Source organism: Calonectris borealis, chromosome 6, assembly GCF_964195595.1.
Source record: "Calonectris borealis chromosome 6, bCalBor7.hap1.2, whole genome shotgun sequence".
Classification (NCBI taxonomy): domain Eukaryota; kingdom Metazoa; phylum Chordata; class Aves; order Procellariiformes; family Procellariidae; genus Calonectris; species Calonectris borealis.
The window spans coordinates 24526424-24545676 of NC_134317.1; the positions used below are offsets into that span (position 1 = coordinate 24526424).

General features: G+C 36.5%; 1 protein-coding gene across 2 annotated transcripts in view; it reads right to left on the reverse strand.

The window, feature by feature from the left end:
- The window catches only part of OLA1 (Obg like ATPase 1), a 104738-nt gene that overhangs the window by 52517 nt on the left and 32968 nt on the right, over positions 1-19253 (reverse strand). For both annotated transcript variants that reach the window (XM_075153263.1, XM_075153264.1), the window contains one exon: positions 728-903. In XM_075153263.1, coding sequence (XP_075009364.1) covers positions 728-903 — 176 coding nt within the window. The remainder of the gene's footprint in view (positions 1-727; positions 904-19253) is intronic.

The following is a 19253-nucleotide window of genomic DNA, read 5'->3' on the forward strand; positions in this document are numbered from 1 at the left end:
ATTAGAGAATGCGCTTTATATACCACCTGAAATATTTATAGAAGATTAATGAAATAAAGAAAAATTAATAACAAGACTACTGGCAAAGTGTAGCAGACTCAAAAGTCAAGGGGCAGTAAAATAATCATTTACAAAAATATACCTTGAAGTTGATAATTATTATACATTTCTAATTTACAAAGAAACACCACTACTACCCTGTGATAATTGAGCTCATTTAAGCAGCTTTCCACAACAACATTCTAAAATTAATTTCAACTAGCAGTCTTTATTTAACATGCACTAAAAGACATAAACTGCAACCACACCAGGAAAATATATTCACTTGGTGGCTACAGAAATACTAGTATCAACATCAAGACTAGAACTTAACAGCAAGAATAATTCAGAAGTGATTGCTGGACTTTGAATTATAACTAAACACTCATGTAAGTTTGACGAAGCATTGGCAATTCTCATATAAAGCTGTGTTAGCAAGAAAATAGCAGTTAAATTTTAAAAATTACAATTAGTTTTATCAGTGAAATCTTACACTGTCAACACAGCAAATAATGCATTCTAATAATTTTTCAACTCATAATAATAATTACTTTAAAATACACATAAAAATAGTAGTAGTGTTTCGTATTATACATATGGGAGATCAATAACAAAACCCAACAATAGAAAAATTTCAATTCAATACAGAGAGTACTTAATGACCTACTTTTATAAGTCATATACTTACATATTCAGGTTTTAATTTCTTGTCTCCTCCTCTTACAGCTACTTTTTCAAGCTTGTCTATACTCTGCATGATCAGCTCCTCATCTTTAAGTCTAAGTTCCTCATGTATTATTTCAATGTCACGAACAGGATCCACACTTCCTTCAACATGAGTGATATCATCATCTTCAAATGCTCCTAAAAGAAAAGAACACTTAAATTACATATTAAGTGAAAAAGACAAGGAATATGTATTTACAACATACTATTAAGAGTCACAAGAGTTTGAGATGAAAAAGTAAAGTCAGTAGGTCTGTTATACTGCCCGTGTACAAGCATCACCTGCAATATTTTATATCATACTGTTTTAGTCTGTTAATTTACGTATCAACTCCAGAATCCAAAGCTTTATACAGACACATACAAAGCATAGCGCTTTGCCATTTCAGGGAAGCACTTAACACATCTTTAAGAGTTTCTTCCAAATAGGAACAGGCTAGAGCACTTTTCTGAAAATATATACCACTGTATTTAACAGTATCTAACCTAGCAGTAGCAAACATAGTATCTAAATTGAACATCGCAGAACATTTTAATACATGCAGTAATGACTAAAAGACTCATGGAAAGAAAACCTTACAAATCACCCTGGCAGCCCTCACTGGCTAACCAATTTTATGCATTAAGAAAAAATGAAGTTCTAGACAAAGAATTCTGAAGTTCTGAACGACTCTTCATGTTTCCAAGGGAAACAGGGCTTAGAAAAAAAGGCCTGAAATCATCTGGCAGACCTTGTCCCTGTTTCAATCTACTTTATCACTGTGGTTCTGACGGTGATTAGATAATGAACCACTCAGACACACAATTTACACAGCAGCTAATTTCATCGGCCTGATTTGAGGGTATGGTTTTTAGGGGGCCATCAAAGAAGCAGATGAAGGTGCATTTGTCATATATGAGTGACAACCATTCACACTATCTGAACAAAATGGTGCTGGCCCTTATTAGAAACACATGCTATTATCACATATTTAAAGTGCAGTTGAAGCCATAATTTCAAATTGCCAACTGGAAACATAAGGGTAAAACAACCAGATATTACTGAAGCATGTGTGCTGACTTCATGCCCTTCTGAAGACAATCTGGCAACATAATTCAACTAGGATTTAAATTATCAGATAAGCAGCATCACCAAAAAAAAAAACCCTGCCCCCCCAAAAATCAATACATATTTTAAAAATAAAAATATTAACAATTAAAAACAGTTTATTACTTATTCCTGGATCAATCTTCAGGGTATTTGCATGCCTATCCTATAACATTAAAGATATGCCTGAGAAATAAACCACAAAAATAATTTTATTTTAATATTACCAAAATGAAAATCAACTGATTTTTCACAGGGGGAAAAAAAAACCCAAAGCATTTCTTGTACTAAATATAAGACAGGAAACAGGGTAAACTACAAACAATTCCTTAACTGACATACAGAAAGTTGCGGTTCTTTGTTGACATGCACGTCTTAAACTTCATCTTTTCTTTTAACTTACTGAAAACAGTGGTTTTAGCAATAAAGATTTTACATCAAAACACACTGTACACAGGTTTAAAATGTTGTTGACAGTCAAATGTCAAAATAATTTTCACATAAACTTATGAAAAGTGTTTAAAACAGTGGTTACCAGAAGTTCCCTCCTCTCCCATCAGCTGCCTCTCTCCAAGGATCATCAATGACCTCCCTTGGTACAAAAAATCCCCTCAGCAATAGACCCAACTCTGATGCTGGCCGTAAGGGGAGAACAGGCTGCTCTGTCAAATGGAAACTCACTACGCTAACGCATACCAATGCCAGGCAATTGAGGAAGAGATATGTAGCCTTCGCCTTCCATAAATTTGTATCTGCACACCTGACTCAATGGGACATGGGCATTTCCCACACAAACACTAGAAAACATAATTTAACATCTCTTCTGATTTACAAGGAAAATACTGAATAAAAAGGGAGGAAAAAAAAGTAGGAAGATGTCACCACACAGATCAAAGAAAAGTCTACCTGCTCAGTCTTCTCAAGAGATAGGCAGTATTTACGCAGCTAAAAAAGAAGTTTATCTTTCTTCCTTGTATCAAGAAAAAAAGTGTCCGTTACCATCTAAATAATACATTCTCAAGTTGTTTACATCTTCCTTCTGCACTTGGTGTCCATGGGCTTTAAAAAACAACAAAAAAACCCCACACTGTTAAAGCCAGGAGGAAAACCCCATGACTATGAAGATCTCACATTTAGAACATAAATACAAAAAGTAAACAGCTTGTTTTGGTCTTAAGGAAGAATGAAGTTTTTCTGAAAAAGCAAGTGTAAGGTGAATTAGTTAGTAATAACAAAACACAGCTTATATATGTTATATTTTTCCATTTTCTTCAACAACAGTAAAATACTTCTCCAACAATTATCTTCATTTCTTCACATCTTCCCATTCTTTTCCACAAAAAAATCCAGTTCTTTATTCATCCAGAACCAATTAATTCAGTGTAATTCCACACCTATAAAACTGAATCTATACATTTCACTTTCGCTCTTTTCTCAGTCCACTAAACACTTTAACCCCTGAACACTTCAGCGTTCTGCCAGAGTTTTCTTCAAGTCTCCTCCTCCCAGCAGCCGTCCTCATGCCTGTGTCAGCAGCCATCTTGGGGGATGAAGGGATTGAGAGCAGCCCTGCTGAGAAGCACTTGGGGGTACTGGTGGATGAAAAGCTGGACATGAGCCAGCAATGTGCGCTCGCAGCCCAGAAGGCCAACCGTGTCCTGGGCTGCATCAAAAGCAGCATGGCCAGCAGGTCGAGGGAGGCGATTCTGCCCCTCTACTCTGCTCTGGTGAGACCCCACCTGCAGTACTGCGTCCCGCTCTGGAGCCCTCAGCACAGGACAGACATGGACCTGTTGGAGCAGGTCCAGAGGAGGGCCACGAAAATGATCAGGGGGATGGAACGCCTCTCCTGTGAAGAAAGGCTGAGGGAGTTGGGGTTGTTCAGCCTGGAGAAGAGAAGCCTTTGGAAAGACCTTATTGCAGCCTTTCAGTACTTAAAGGAGGCTTATAAGAAAGATGGGGACAGACTTTTTAGCAGGGCCTGTTGCAACAGGACAAGGGGGAATGGATTTAAACTAAAAGAGGGTAGATTTGGACTAGATATAAGGAAGAAATTTTTTACAATGAGGGTGGTGAAACACTGGAACAGGTTGCCCAGAGAGGTGGCAGATGCCCCATCCCTGGAAACCTTCAAGGTCAGGTTGGACGGGGCTCTGAGCAACCTGATCTAGTTGAAGATGTCCCTGCCCATGGCAGGGGTTGGACTAGATGACCTTTAAAGGTCCCTTCCAACCCAAACTATTCTATCATTCTATGATCCTGCAGCTCATTTAGGCAATATCGATGACAAGAGACCCATGTCTGGCAACAGGTGGTTGCTTGGTCAGGTAAAGAGCCCCTCTACTGAGCTGATGATTTCCATTCAAGGCAACAATTTAGCCTTCTCTCCTCCTCACTGGGTTGCTTGACTCTTCTTATGGAAGAAATGAACACTAGTTGCATACTCCATTAAAACATTGGCTTTTGAGCTTAAATTTTCAATTCTACTTTTAGAGGAAAAGTGCATTTTCTTAACTTGGAAAGGAGAAAACCTACCAACAGGTGTGCTGACAAAGGTCATACAATTCCCTTTTAAATAGATAGGAAATCCATCAAATTAATCATGGCAGATTTTTTTTTTCCCTTAAATTATCAGGAACACTTAGAGGAGAGAAATTTAAATCTCTTCCCATTGAGACAGCCACAGTCCATAAGGAAGTGGTAGGTATAAGATTTTGTATACACAAAAGGCCAAACTGGCATTAATGTCCAGATTTTGGCATAAACTGAGAGACTCTTCTTGATAAGCAACAGGCATTGAGCTTTATTTGTGAATCCCTCGTTCAGGGTTTGTCAACGCCGACTTCAATCATCAACCTAAACAGATCAGCTTCTGACTGACAGCCTAGCCAGAAGCGAGATGATGGGATACTCAAGAAAGAAGGAAAGGAAAAGGGAGAGAGACACTGCTATGATGAAAGAGCCTTAGTGATAACTTCGTCTCAATATCCGTGTGGGATGTATCTTGGGCAATCCGTTATGCCAACCTCAAGCCTGCTTTGTAACGATGGTCTAGCAAAAATCACATTGAGCATTTGTAGGGAATTCAATTCTGGTCTGCAGAGCTGAATGCAGACTTAGCAAGAAAGAACTGGGGGTAACCTTAGGCATCAGGCTCTGTGCAAGAGATGAGATCTCTTGGAAGAAGTACAACTGTGAGAAATTAACAAAGTTAAACTATTAGAATAACGTTTTACCCAGTCCCTGGTTTAAAAAACAGTCTATATAAAAATGTAAAGTAGTAGGAAAAAATGGAGTTGTAAAACTGATTCAAGAAATAGGACATATCAGAAAATGTGTATATTATTTGCAACTTACAAAGATGAAAATAAGAACTGTAATATTAATATACAAATCTTACCTGATATAGATTGTTAACAGTATATTGCTATTTATTAATATGTTTCTCTGCCCTTGCTTTATTAGCAAGTGAAATTCCTTTGTCAAGCGAGGCCTTTAACTCTATTTTGTTAGGGAAGATGATATGATAACCCTTCCTTCCCTCCAGCATACACAGCAGCAAAACAGAAAGCTCAAAGGCTCTATTTTAAACAAATAGGGAACTAAGAATAACATCACTGTCCAATTAAAGATAGTGCAACACCTATATGATGAACAAGATGCACAAGGTGGACACAGGCCATGAACCTTGAGTAAGCAGTAGTATAAGTAGTTGATATCGAGCACTATGTAGAAAAGCAGCCTGTTGAAAATAAGAAGGACCCACTAAAATATGCTGAATTGGAAGAAGCAGGGAGGATCGGAGGTAGGTCTTGAGATGCAAGATGACAGCAAACAGATGAGAATTTCATTTTTTTGAAGGAACAGGTAAAGTTATCTTGGATATCACGCAGAAGAATAATACCAGTTAGTTTATGGACATGTAGCTCTCTGAAGAAGGCGAATGAAAAATTAACATTGATAAAGAAATGCTGATATTGGCTTGGCTGATACTGATCACTGATTACAACAGAAGCAGTGAGTAAAAAATAATGGGGAGAGGGAGAAAAGGAGATCTGGTAGTCTTATTTTGATCTGAAGCTGATTACTAGCTCGAGAGAGCTTGGTAGAAAAATGAGGAAGGAAAGGTTCCCTGAAATCATACTAACAGGACATCCAGGTGAGGAAGCAAAGGACTAGAATGGGATAGTTGCAGAAGAACAGAAAGAGCAAACATGGTCACCTGTCAGAGGTAAAACCCATTCTGATTATGAGCTGTGTTTAAATACGTTGAACCTCAAACACAATGTGTCTGTCTTCTTATTGACATAATGAGGGTTCAACTTCTGGAAATACGAGGGACCTTTCCAAGGTTAGAAATCTGTCTACACACTATCCTCTGCGGTGTACTCGCACCTGCCAGGCTACTGGCTGCCGAGCTTGGTGGTCTAGCTTCCAAAGTTTCCTTTAAAAAATGAATTTTTTCAAACTTGTGCTAAAAAATTTGTCTTAGAAAAAAGATTTTGTGATATTCTGGAATTTCATGAAACAATAAACTGATCTAACTATGCCACTTTATTTATTTACTACTTATTTCCAGAAAAAAGAAGAATACTAATTAAAAAAGATATTTACTATGAACTTCTCCAAAACTAGCCATACCACTGCATTCTCAAGACAGTATGACCTATGGACAATGACCTTCTCCAATGAATATAATGAAAATCTATTGTTCTTCCCATGTCTTCATGAACTGCATTTGCTTTTAGAACAGAAAGACTTGGCATTTCTCAAACATTACTCCAAACCACGGCATCTTCCTTTTGACTACTTCCTAAAGTTATACTGTCTGTGCTCCAAAACTGCCTACTACAGGAAACTACAGCATAACACTATAAGAGAAAAAAGGAATCAGTTTACCTTATGGGGAGGAAAAAATAGATACATAAAATAGACTTATTCAGGAATCTCCCCAAAGAAGCATCTGCTTGTTAATAACTAAGCTAAGCATACAGCAATACAGGAAGGTCAACTGGGAAACCCTAATCCATAATTTCATTATTTAAAAAACTGATTATGACTTCTCCGGTGCCTCGCGTATCCTATCAGAGGTAAAGTATATTTTTATCAGAAGTTAGTCAAAAGGAAGTTGAATGGAATCCACCTCTTTCTTTTATATTTGAAGAATCCTAGCTATAAGCCTTTTTTCAAATAATCTCCCAGAAAATGCTGATGGATTTGCACTCTAGCTTGAAAGATACATCCTGCCACTTCCTTTAGTGTAAAAGAACAAAGACTACAGAGCTAGAAACATCAAGCTTGCTGTAAGTAAACAAATCTGCTGTGGTAAATTCCCATAATGTTTTAGTGGCACACAGATATTGCTATAAAAACAAGGCAAGTATTTAGATAGGAAAATAGTAAAGGATAACACAGCAGCAGAATTCATTTTGCCATCTACCACCACCAAAAGTAATGACTTAACCTGAAGTTACTAGAAATGATCACTGCCACATCCAGCTCCCTCTTCTGTTGCCAGTGGGCCCAAATCTAAGGGATTCTTCAGTTTCAGGGAAAGATTTCGGCTGAGCACTTTATCTCGGGTGTTTGGGTCCAAGTGTGGTGGGCCCAAAAATATTTTAAAAGCAGCATTAAATAAGTAATGCAGTGATAGCTGGTTCTGCACTTTGCTTTCAAGTGATACTAGATAAAAAAGATCCAGAAAACGGAATGACTGGCTGGAGATGATGTGAAACCTGACTATGTTTTTCCCCTGAGGAAGAGCAGGAACTGTCTATTTGTCAGGTCTTGATGGCTGCCAGGACACACAGACTACATCTTTTCTTCACATGCAAAAGTAATAGCAGATAAATATGTATGCAGCACAACAGTAACAAATGCCACATTTTAAACAGTATCATCTAATGGCATGCACGTTACTTTCCATTTCTTTCAAGAATCAGCTTCAAAATTCTTTGACAAAATTTACCTCTCAGCCTCCAGAGATTTTTGCATTGCTTATGTTATACCTGTCAAGATCTGATGACTGTATGTTATGTATTCATCTGAACAGAACCACTACACTTAGTTACAGGCTATCATCAACCAATTCATTCTCTTGCTAAAATCAAGTCATCCAATTACTCCTTGACTAATCAAGGCTGTTTTGGCTTTTTCTTTTTTCAAAAGGTACTCAACAGCATAAACAGTTCACTTACAAGAAATGGAAAGGGGCTAATCAGCAGAATTATTGTTTTGCTGCCACAATTTGCAGTATTTAAATGTAGTTGCTGATTGGACTGAAAGTTTTATGATATAGCATATAAAACTAGTTTGACACAAAAATGAAGCTGCCTATAGCCTAAACTTTATTGTTTCTAGCTGCTCCAAGCTGCCACCGAGATGCTAAAAACCAAATCAAAATAATATTACTAGACTTATGTTATTCTGCTCCTAATTGCAATTATGGAAACTAATTAATATCTTCAAGATTAATTTATATTTGATATATCAGTCACTTCATTTCTTTAATTATCCTTATCCTTAAAGTAAAACGGAACAAAATATTTGGCTAATATTAAGCTCCACATAACAGCATTTCAGCATCTTGTATTCATTTACAAAAGGTAAGCAACTGCGTTGGTATATGTTATGCTGTAATTAAGAGGGATGTTTACAATTTGATCAGAATCTGAACTGCATCACAAGCTGAAACTCCCCTTGGCCTTTTTTGTCAATAAGCTATAAGAGAATGTTTAATAACACCACCAAAAACCAGACCTAGAGAATAATTGATACTTGCACTTCCTCTCCAGCATACATTCAACGACTATTATCAAAAAGCGCTGCTCGTCACAGACTGCTATGGCACATCACAATACACATACATACCCTGTTATAAGCCCTGAAATAAATGAGCAATAATATCTATCTGGCCACTTACTGGGGTGGGAATGGGGGAGAGAATAAAAAGAAATAAAATAGGATAACTTGGGTGGGGGGCTAGAAGCAGGGTATTTCTTTGAGCTATCAAAAGAAACAAGACTACAAGTGTCAAAAAACATTAAATTATAAATAATATCTGTACTTAGACTGGCTTGACATGCTATCATCAGTATTATAAAGATTTACATGGTAAAAGATACCACTATTTCTGACTGAGGTACGAGTACATTTAACATTATAGAATGTATTAAACTTTGGTGATGGTACATTTTACTATGCATACTCATGATTACAAAGGCAAAAGAATACTGTCAGAGTCAACATTTTACAGCTTCTTAAACATAGCACGCGTTAACAAAGAACCAACAAATAAAGTAGGTTTAGCATGTTTTCCCTTGCAAGCTAATTTCAAGTGAAATTAATCACCTGTAACACAAACCTAATATTCTTTAAGCAGAGTAATTTTCAGTTGAAGAAGGTGCACCTGCCTACATCTTCAACAGAAGCAAAATCAAGTACAAAAAACATTAAATAAAATGCTGTAGTAAACCTTGACTTCTGAAGAAAGAATTTTTTCAGACATCTTTTGTGGCTTTGTTTTGTGCTACAGCCCTTTAAGTTTTGTCTTCATAAAGCCCTAACTAGTTGTAATCACTCGCAGTCTAATTGTGGACATTTATCTGCTTTTCTTATGCATAGAACATAGCTATTAAAGCTGAATGGTGATGGTGTGAAGTATAGGTTAAATTGGGTGAAATTAAAGCAAATTACTCTGGGATGTGGAACTCTGAAAATAGAAACCGCCAATGATTTGCAACCCTCTTGATGATCAGCTTCACAGAACCCTAAATGACAAGAAAACTTACATATTTTAAAGTTAACTAGATTTTTTTTTAAATAGTATGTATAAATTTATTTAAAATGCAAGCAGTCACTGTGGCAATAATAATTTTGTTTTACCTGCACCGTAGAAATGTAAGAAAAGGTTTTAATTCCCATTAAAAACACTTGTTTTTATTCTCAAGTTTAGCTGATTTTTAGCAACAGAAAAACAGTTCAGAATATTAGTTGCAGCATTAATTACTTTGAACACAACGTTACAGCTTATGCGTACCATATGGCTATACAGACACAGGACGGTAAAAGCAGCTGCTTTGGGCTCTCTTGACTGGTGCGGTATCAGGACTCAAATTCATTACTTACTTATATAAAAGATAAACAGCTACATTTACCCTGCTGAGCCCTAATACCGCACCAGTCAAGAGAGCTCAAATCAAGCACCCCTCCCCAAAAGTCTGAAATAGCGGCTGAATGGCAATCCTTTCAATATCAAATCTATTGGGAGTATTTGACAAAAAAGGGCAAGTCTATTTCTGCACCGGCAGACACTCAATGAGAGCATGTAGCAGCAATACAGGATTTTAAATGACTGTAGTATCAACTTCTTGAGCATACAAAGAATTTACATTTGCATAAAAGTACTCATCAAGCAAGTACTGCGCAAGGTCAGAGATGAGAATAATAACCTCCCCGGGAAACACTGAGGCAAAGCAATTTACTTCAGGACACGTAAGTCGGCAGAAGAAACCACGATTCTGTTCCTGGTGGAAGCAGTTTTAACAGAAAAAAGTTGTTACCAAGACAGTCGCTCCAATGAGCTTATCTGCAAAATCCTGTTCCAGAACCCTTACCCTTGAGTCTGTCTGACAAATATTAGTGATTTATCTCAGATGTAAAATGTGTTTACTTGCCACTGCTCTTTCATCCTAGCACCACTGGGATGTAGTCAACACTCCGCAGGCAAAACCTTCTACCTGCTGAGATTTGCTATCAAGTTAGTCACACTGGGTAAAGGACATTATTTGACAGCTGAAGGAATAAATCTTTGAGCCCTATGCCTCCATTTGCAGAGGGCTCACTCTGACTGCCCTTGATCATATATTTGAAATACTGTCACTGCACTGCCCAGCAAACAGTGCTTGGGACAAACTCCTTGGTTACTCTTCTTGCAACACATTTTACCAGGATCACAGCACGTGGTAATTCGCATGGACTCACTATCAGAAGACACTAAGAAGGGCAGCATTCGATGTAAAACTTTTGGGATGGCTGACATACCAAAGAATTGTTTAAAATAAGAATTCCCTAGGAAAAACTAGCCTCTCTGTTCAGATTTTTCCAAAATACAACTGTGTTAATTGGAAGAAGGGGCATTTGGAACCTAGCCTAGACCACTGCAAAATGTCCAAAAGCCAAAAAGGCTGAAGAATGCTAACGTTTGCTTCAGAGACAAGTGCTCTTGTCAACCTGAGCTCAGCCACGCTCTGCTTTATGTTACATTCCATTCTAATGACTGAAAACCTTCCTTTGTGAGTTTAAGTCATGAAAAGAGAAGCACCTGGGAACAAGGGAGAGTTTCCACAGCATCACCCTCCCTGGTGAGCGCTCCCATGGCAGCACCGCCTGCATAAAGGATAGTGCACGTGGGAAGGTCTGGCCACAAACATCAGTGGATAACTTTGAACATGCCTATGTGCACCACATATTCAGACTGTTCACAGAAGACAATGTTCCTACTCAAAAGTAGACTGGAACTCATGTGTTTGCAATCTGATGGCATCTATACTGTACAAAAACATGGTTCCTAAGCAGAAACCATTTGGAAAGTAGAAATATGCCTATATGTATAACTGTGTATTCATATTACTTCCACTATCATCATCTCCGTGGTGCATTTTACCCCTTCTTTCTGGAGGTCAGTCATGAAGGTCGTCTTCTTTAGGAATACTCAGTGCCAAGCTCTACAGTGTCAGTCTTAACTGGAATCTCTGAGAGTCACCATAACAAAATATAATTGCTAACAATAACTGTGTTTTTAGAAAATGTATTTACACAGATCGTGAATAGAAACTAGCAGCCATCAGCAGAAATCCACAGGGCAGTTCTACCTGGCCTTGAATGACCAGATATACAGGAAACATTTTAATTATTCATGGACAATTTATCTGGGTCACAGATTGACTATGCCAAAGATGCAGAAATATCAAAAAAAAACACTTGAGCCCTTAAGTTTTTATTGGGTCTGGCGTAGCACTGCATAGCAGTTACCACGACTGTACTGCTAGTGAACCACTTTGGATACCTAATGCTGCAACAAAGTCCAAGCCATTAAACTCTGCTGAGCCCACCTTGGCTCCTGTGCAGGGTCAGCTCAACTTTCTGTTCTGCATTCTTCAACACCTTGGAGGGTTATTAGTCTTTGTAAAATAAAGAACAGAGAATGAACAGTTCAGTTCAGCACAGAATGCAAAATTACTGGAACCTACAACAAAGGGTGTAAAATCGTTTCAATGAGGCAACTTCTCTTCAAAAACATTTAAAGCAATGTCTTAAGCTATGTAAATACCTAGACAAAACTCAGTAATGACAAGTTTTCAGCTTCAAGAGGTTAGTTATCTAAGCAGTTCCCAAATACTCTGAAACTTAAAATTATATCGTTGTTACAATAAAACAAGAGCACTACAAAACTGCCAAACAACTTCTTGCACTGCTTTACAAAAAAGCTATAAAAATAGATTATGGAATTTGGCAGAGTGGAAAAAAAAAACCACTTATCTTTACAGATCAGTCATCGTTTACAAAAAGAGTAACCAAGTTTTTTTAGAAGAAGGGTATTTATAAGAAGTTGTAAACCCAGCTCATCACATGTTAACAAAGAACCTTATTCTCCACATCTTAATGTTTCTCCTTTGAGGATCTATTTTGTTGCACAATGGAGGTGAGGAGGAGTAAACGTACTTGTGGAAAGACCAGCCAAGGTATAACAAAAAAGAGAGTTGAAGACGACTTAAACAAGCAAAAATTCTTTGATAAGTGCTGTTATGTATGTATGTGACCTACATAAGTTTGTAATGAAGTGTAGTGTTGCTAACTGAATAAAATATCTTTAAAAACAAAAGCAAAAAGCTTCTCAGTAAATTTACCTCATAAAAATGTGCCTCATCATACAACCTTCCCTCTGGACATTCTGGCCCACAACATGATACATAAACTTAATGCAAAAGTAGCAATAAAGTTCATTCAGATATATCCTTTGCAAATCAATTCAAATTTTATGAGAGTGCTGCCTATCTGGTTTCTACTAATAGAAATCATGTTAATAATAATAAAAATTAAATCATTAGCTGGTTAAGCAACAGTTTGTTCTTCATACATGATTTTTTACATGCAATGATTACTTTTCAACAAATTAATGATGTCACAGTTCTTAGGACCTCACACAATGGTACAGAAGGAATCACAAGAAATATCAAATGATCTTTTTAGAACAGCACCTGAAATACTGAAAACAAAAGGTAATATATACTGTGCATCTTATTTGAGATGCTAGACCTGATAAAGAGGGTTTGCAATATTTCCTGTTCAATGTTCAAACCTTAATGTAACAGTTAACCAGACAAAACTCAATGCTAATATTTTCCTTTGGATGTTAGTCCCTTCCTCTTCCTTATAAAACTCAAAATAGCATCCCAACAGAAAACTAAGCATATTACTTGCCATAGATTGGCTGAACAGTTACATGGGAAGTAAAGAACTCTCTATTTTGTACATTATTTCAGTGAAGGAATCCCTCACACTGGGGGATTTGCTTTTCTTTCTAGTAACATTTTACTTCAGTGACAACTACATCGTGGAACATGTCAGTTGTGTTCTGTAACTATCTGGCACCATCTAGTAGCCAGTGGCATCTTCTTTACTAAATCCCATTAACAGAACCTGTGACAAGGGTGATACTGAACAGATACGCAAGAAATAACCACACAAACTTCTTTATCCAAATCTCATATGGTCAAACAAATGTTTTATGTTGAATTAGGTACAGACAGCTATAGTCAGTAGCTACTTGTACACTAAGCAAATACCTTCTGCCTTCCTTGAAAAGCCACATTAAATACTTCTGCCTACATTCAAGTTTCCAAGTAATTTAAGAATCTGCTGGCAAATTTTAGCAATAGTTTACAAAACGCATTGCTTTATGCATGCAAACAATTTCTGTTTATTCCTTTTCACTATCCTGAAAACACACAAGTAAGTTAGAAACTAAGAAAGAAAACATATGCTTTGATTAACTTGAATCCTGGATATACAGGGTGGGGTTTTTCCATGATTGTCAAAGCACAGTGTCTGGCAGGCCCTAAAATTGGGAAGGGGCGGAGGGCAGCAATATGAGCATAACGAAGCTACTTCATTAAGTTCCCGAGGTGTGACTGGGTAGAAATCTTCATTTCCAACCGTTTACTCCTTTAGCCTGCAAGCAAACACAAATACACAGCCCCGCCATTCTGCTCCTTGCAAAATAAATATATAAATGTGATACTTTTGCAACATCTAACCACAGCTTTTTAAGCTGAAACAGTTCTTCTCCTTTTACTTTAGATGTCAAATCCATCACAGAAAAGAATTTTGTTTTTAAAAAGACTTCCTCAATGAAGCAGTTCATTTCTCCTCCATTTAGCTCACTGTATTTTTACAAGCACCAGGCTGAGCAAACTATGATTGAGAGAAGCCATCTTATGCACATTGCTGTTGTCCCACATCATTCAGAACAAACCTTTTTAGATCGTTAACTACCACAGGAGTGCTGATTACACAGGCACCAGCAATTTCCTAACCAATGACCACCTGAACAATGATGTGTTCAGCTTCTCAGACCCTGAAGCCTTTCAGAGGTGAATCATTTCACAGTTTGGAACTAGATCTCCATAGCAACTTCCCTTTGAGGGTTTTAGAATCACCATCCCGTAATTCTATGATCATCAAGCTCAACCATTCCCAATGGTTCTTTTCACAGCAGATGGAAAAGGAAGCCTTGAAATTTTACAGTCTATTTCAAGCAATTCATCTGGCAGCCTATTAGAATTCAAAATATTTCGACCTTCAATCACAAAGCATGTTATCTGAAGCTGTGGTGATCTCAAGTCAAGACAAGCAGACGTTTTAGTCTAATCATCCATGATGAGAAGAGACTGACAAAAACTCTTAATTCAACCACCATCAAAATGCTTATTTTAACTGCGTGAAAGTCTTTCAACAGGCAATGAAAACACACCATGTACCATTTTATCACAACCTTCCATTCAAGGGAAATATGAATTCTGAATATTGGCATGGATCTTTGCACTCCCCGACTGCTTTTGAACAAATATCTGCTTCCTAAAAGTCGGTATAAATCCAATTCTACCACATTATTTTCAACAGCTGTCAAGAAAGATGATGGAAGCAAACTGCAATTAAACTTCTCACGATTGAGTACAATAATGCTGTAAATGAGTTACTTATTGATGGATCCAGTTATAGGCATCTTCTAAGAAATCCAAATCAGTTACGTCTGAGAAAATAAATACCAATTAAATTATGAAAACACAGCATTGGTTAAAATCTCGAAGCAAAGCTCAGTTTCATGATAATCATAATCAGAGGGGGGTTTAAAGGTTTTTTTTCCCCTCTGTTCCCAATTCCCAACTCAATCCCTCTGTTTAGAGTTAAAGAAACATTTTCCTTCTCTTAAACGTTTTAGTCAAACACTGAAATAATCCCATCAGGGGCACAAAAGCTTTAAATTTGAAAACCTTTTCACCTAAAGCCCAGATTGGTTCATTCATATTTTTTTATCAACCACAAACACAAGTTAAATTGAAATGTTTTAAAATCTCAGTTATACACTGTCTATTATATTAATAATGGTGGTTCATCAAATTCCCACCCCTCAAAAAAAAAAAAGATACTCTTCCCCACCTCACACAACTCTGTAAGGTTAACTCTAGAAATACTTTATTCTTGTTACTAAATTTTCATCAAAGTACAAAGCATCAAAATGCAGTAGTGAATAATCACTAACTACATAAACACAAGTTATCTGGTGACTAAAGAATCTAGACGACTTGCAACTTTCCATACCAAAATGCCACCAATAGTATTTAACAGGATCAGCAGTAAGTTTAGTACAAAAAAAAAGAAGAAAAAAAATTACCGTTTGGTGATTTGACAGTGAGACTTTGATACTTTAAAACAACAACTGCTGTAAAATGTACCAAACTTAAAAGAAATAACAGAAGGACCCACCTGTACCAAAGCCCCAGTGTCCACTATGAATAGTGAAATAAGGGAAATTAACAGGTATGTTACATTTTATAACATTTGTAGAGGCAGGAACACTTAATTGTTTTATTTTCTTTGAATGAAAAAATGCGACGTCAATGTCCCTAAGCAGTTACTTAACTGCGAGAGCGGCCACAATTGAGATCCTCTCCACAGCACTTAAAATGCCACATTTTATTAGGCTACAGGGAAAAAATAACTAACCAACCCCCCAGCTGACCTTATCCTCCTAGGTATCAACATTGTTGAGCCATACTCTTATTCTACTTCAAAGAAAAACTCTTTAAAAAGAGAAACTTACTAAAAAAACCCACAAAACTAAAAGATCTTGAATACAATAATTTATTGACTGGTGGTTTATTGAGAGTTAATATTTTTGGAAAAGTCATTTTGAAAACATTTCTGTAGAAGAAATGATGATGAAAATCTTTGGGGGAATAAACTGGCACAGTACAGGATTTATCTTCATATATTTTGCACCATTTGCAAGTTAGCTCATGATCAGAGCTATGCAGCTGCTTACACTGAACTTCTTGAAGATCTGAGGGGAGGTATGTGAACATAACCACAAAATTTAACTAGGGATGAAGGTAGAATTTAAGATATAGTAAAGCAAATGAAAAAGTTATGCATCAACTGAAAATGTAAACTGTTTATTTCTGTGTACAATCGACTGAAACAAATACGGATTTTATTCTAGCAATCTGAGAAAGAAACACCAAGGAAAAAACCTCTTGAGTATTTAAAGCACCATCTCCTGCAAAGACCAGAGATTAAGGCAATTATACATGAACAATATTAAAATTCTTAGTGGTTTCCAGTGTTAGATCAGTTACGTCAATAGCTAATATAAAAACTACTGCAAATATCTTCCTAAAAGAGACAAAGAAGTTACAAGATACGTTTTACAATATTCAAACATTTTGCTCAAAAATTTTTTTCAACTTTTTTATTTTAATATGGAAGGTAATCAAATGTATTTGTTATCAGAAGTTTTAACTTATCTATAAAGCTTAGTTTACCATTAAGTTGTACCACTAAGTACAACCTTTTATTTAGCATTGTTCTATCCGAAATTGAAAATAAAATTGCCCATGAGCACCAAGTTATTTAAACATTTTGCTAATTAAAAAGTAAAGCTGTCAAAGCAGCAATACTTACTTACATGCGCAGACAGACCTACATACATGTAAGTTACCTACTAGTAATGTAGCTATTACTAAATGTAATTTGAACAGGAACATTTAAAAAAAATTCTTAAGTGATAGCAAATGATAAGTATCTTGCATTGTACAATTAGACTGTCAGCAAAGGATGCCTATTAGTAACACATACGCAAATCATCCGAGAGTTACATCTTTACAATCTATTCTATGATTATGCACAGTTATGATTCAAAGTATTTTCATGGTATTTTACCAGATATTTCTTGTAAATAGTAATTTTAAAATCTAGGAGGCAATTCTTAAAATTGTCTTCATATACTAAAAATGAGACTGCATTTTTAGCTTTTCCTCCTCCCAATATCCCCACCACCGTATCTGAAAAACCTCATCTTAAGCACAGTAGTTATATATTAGCTCACCGTTTAACAATCTAGAATAACCTTAAGTTTATTTCATAACATATAATCAAGCAACATACGGTAATTAAAGCACACTGAAAACAGCAGTTACTAGCTAATTAACATTACAGAAACACTTTTCTTAATGATAGAAAAAGACAAAGATGTTATAAAGTACCGTAGCATAAGGAACAGGTTGTTATAAACCTTTTTGTTTAAGACATTAAAAACTTGAACTTAGGAATTTGAAATTACAATACTTTATGAATTAAAAATGTCAATGCAAGTTATGCACTGTTAGGTAAGCGGTTTAGGAACTACCTTTTCACCACATGGTTCATATAGGGCTAGCACCATTAATACAAATTGTTGCACCCCTCACACGGCTCAGCATTTGCAAACACACCCAACCTCTGTATTATCCTTATTCAGTTTTACTATTTTCATGGCAGTAAGATGTATTTTGCCATCACCACAGCACCTGAACTGCAGCTAGAGACAAGCAGCAAAGAACAACTCGAGCTGTGATGATGGCACCCTGGGCTGGAGTTAGGGGACGGCTGCCAAGACAGCCGCTGTCTGTTCAGTGGCGTATCTCGATAGATAATTGTTTTATGTTTTGCAATTAAATTACCACTTTAAAACAGTGGCAATATTTTACCTTCACACGCTATTTTTAAATCCACCTTCTATTTATTACAGCATATTTTATATTTCATATTTGTCTCTATTAACAGTAACATCTAAAAATGCTTGCTAGGTAAAACTGTGTGCACACACACAGCCCTAGCAAGTAGTCTCTTTGGAGAGCAACACTTTCATAAGAAAATATCTTCTGATATTTCTTCCCCACTATTATTCATCAGCTTCTATATATGCTTACCTCTTTTTTATTATTTAACACAGTTTTTCAACATCAGGAATTATTTTGTGTTATTCATTCTTTGCTAAGCTTTCCAAACACAGTGCATATGAAGCTGTATTAGCTTTCTCCACAGTTTCATAATTACTAGATGGGCAAACACACGGACTGCAGCTGCAAATCAGTTGTTGGTTAGTAATAAACAAGATCAGGCCTTCCATAAAGTTTGGCACACAACCACAATTAATTTTGTGCTCACATATAGGCACAGGACAGTGCACAATAAAAAACATGGGGCAACCACCAAACGGACAGCAGACTGCCTGTCTCTGTGGTTTTGCCTTAGTTTCCTAGTCACTATAAGCTGGCAATAGTATGTACATCTTTGCAGCGTTTTTTTAATTTTGAAATCCAAAAGAAGTGCTTATATAGAGGTACGCTCGAATTCTCAAAGTAAATACCCATAGTTCTCTACATATGAATGTCAGTATGAGCATTTGTATCATACAGCAAAAAAATCAAGCTAGCCACCAGAAATTGCCTTTTTGCACGAGGAAACATGTATCTTAAAACATTCCCTCTCTGATTTAAAAAAAAAAAAAGTATTTGAAATCCAAACAGTTCAGAATTAAAAATAATCAACACAAATGTTGCCATCCTTCACTTGAGCACTACCTTTTTAAACATCACTGCTACCACAACTTTTTTAATAGGTTGTGATATAAACCGTCAAATTCACGGGCAGTCAGAAAGGACTCTGAAAAAGACGATCTTGGTTGCTAACTCCAACATGCAACATCTTTTGTTCAAGGTCTGGTTTGACATTGGTCTTATTTTCCTGATAAAATAAGCCTAAAAATCATTCTTGGACAGAATGAAGATCCTCTCCATCT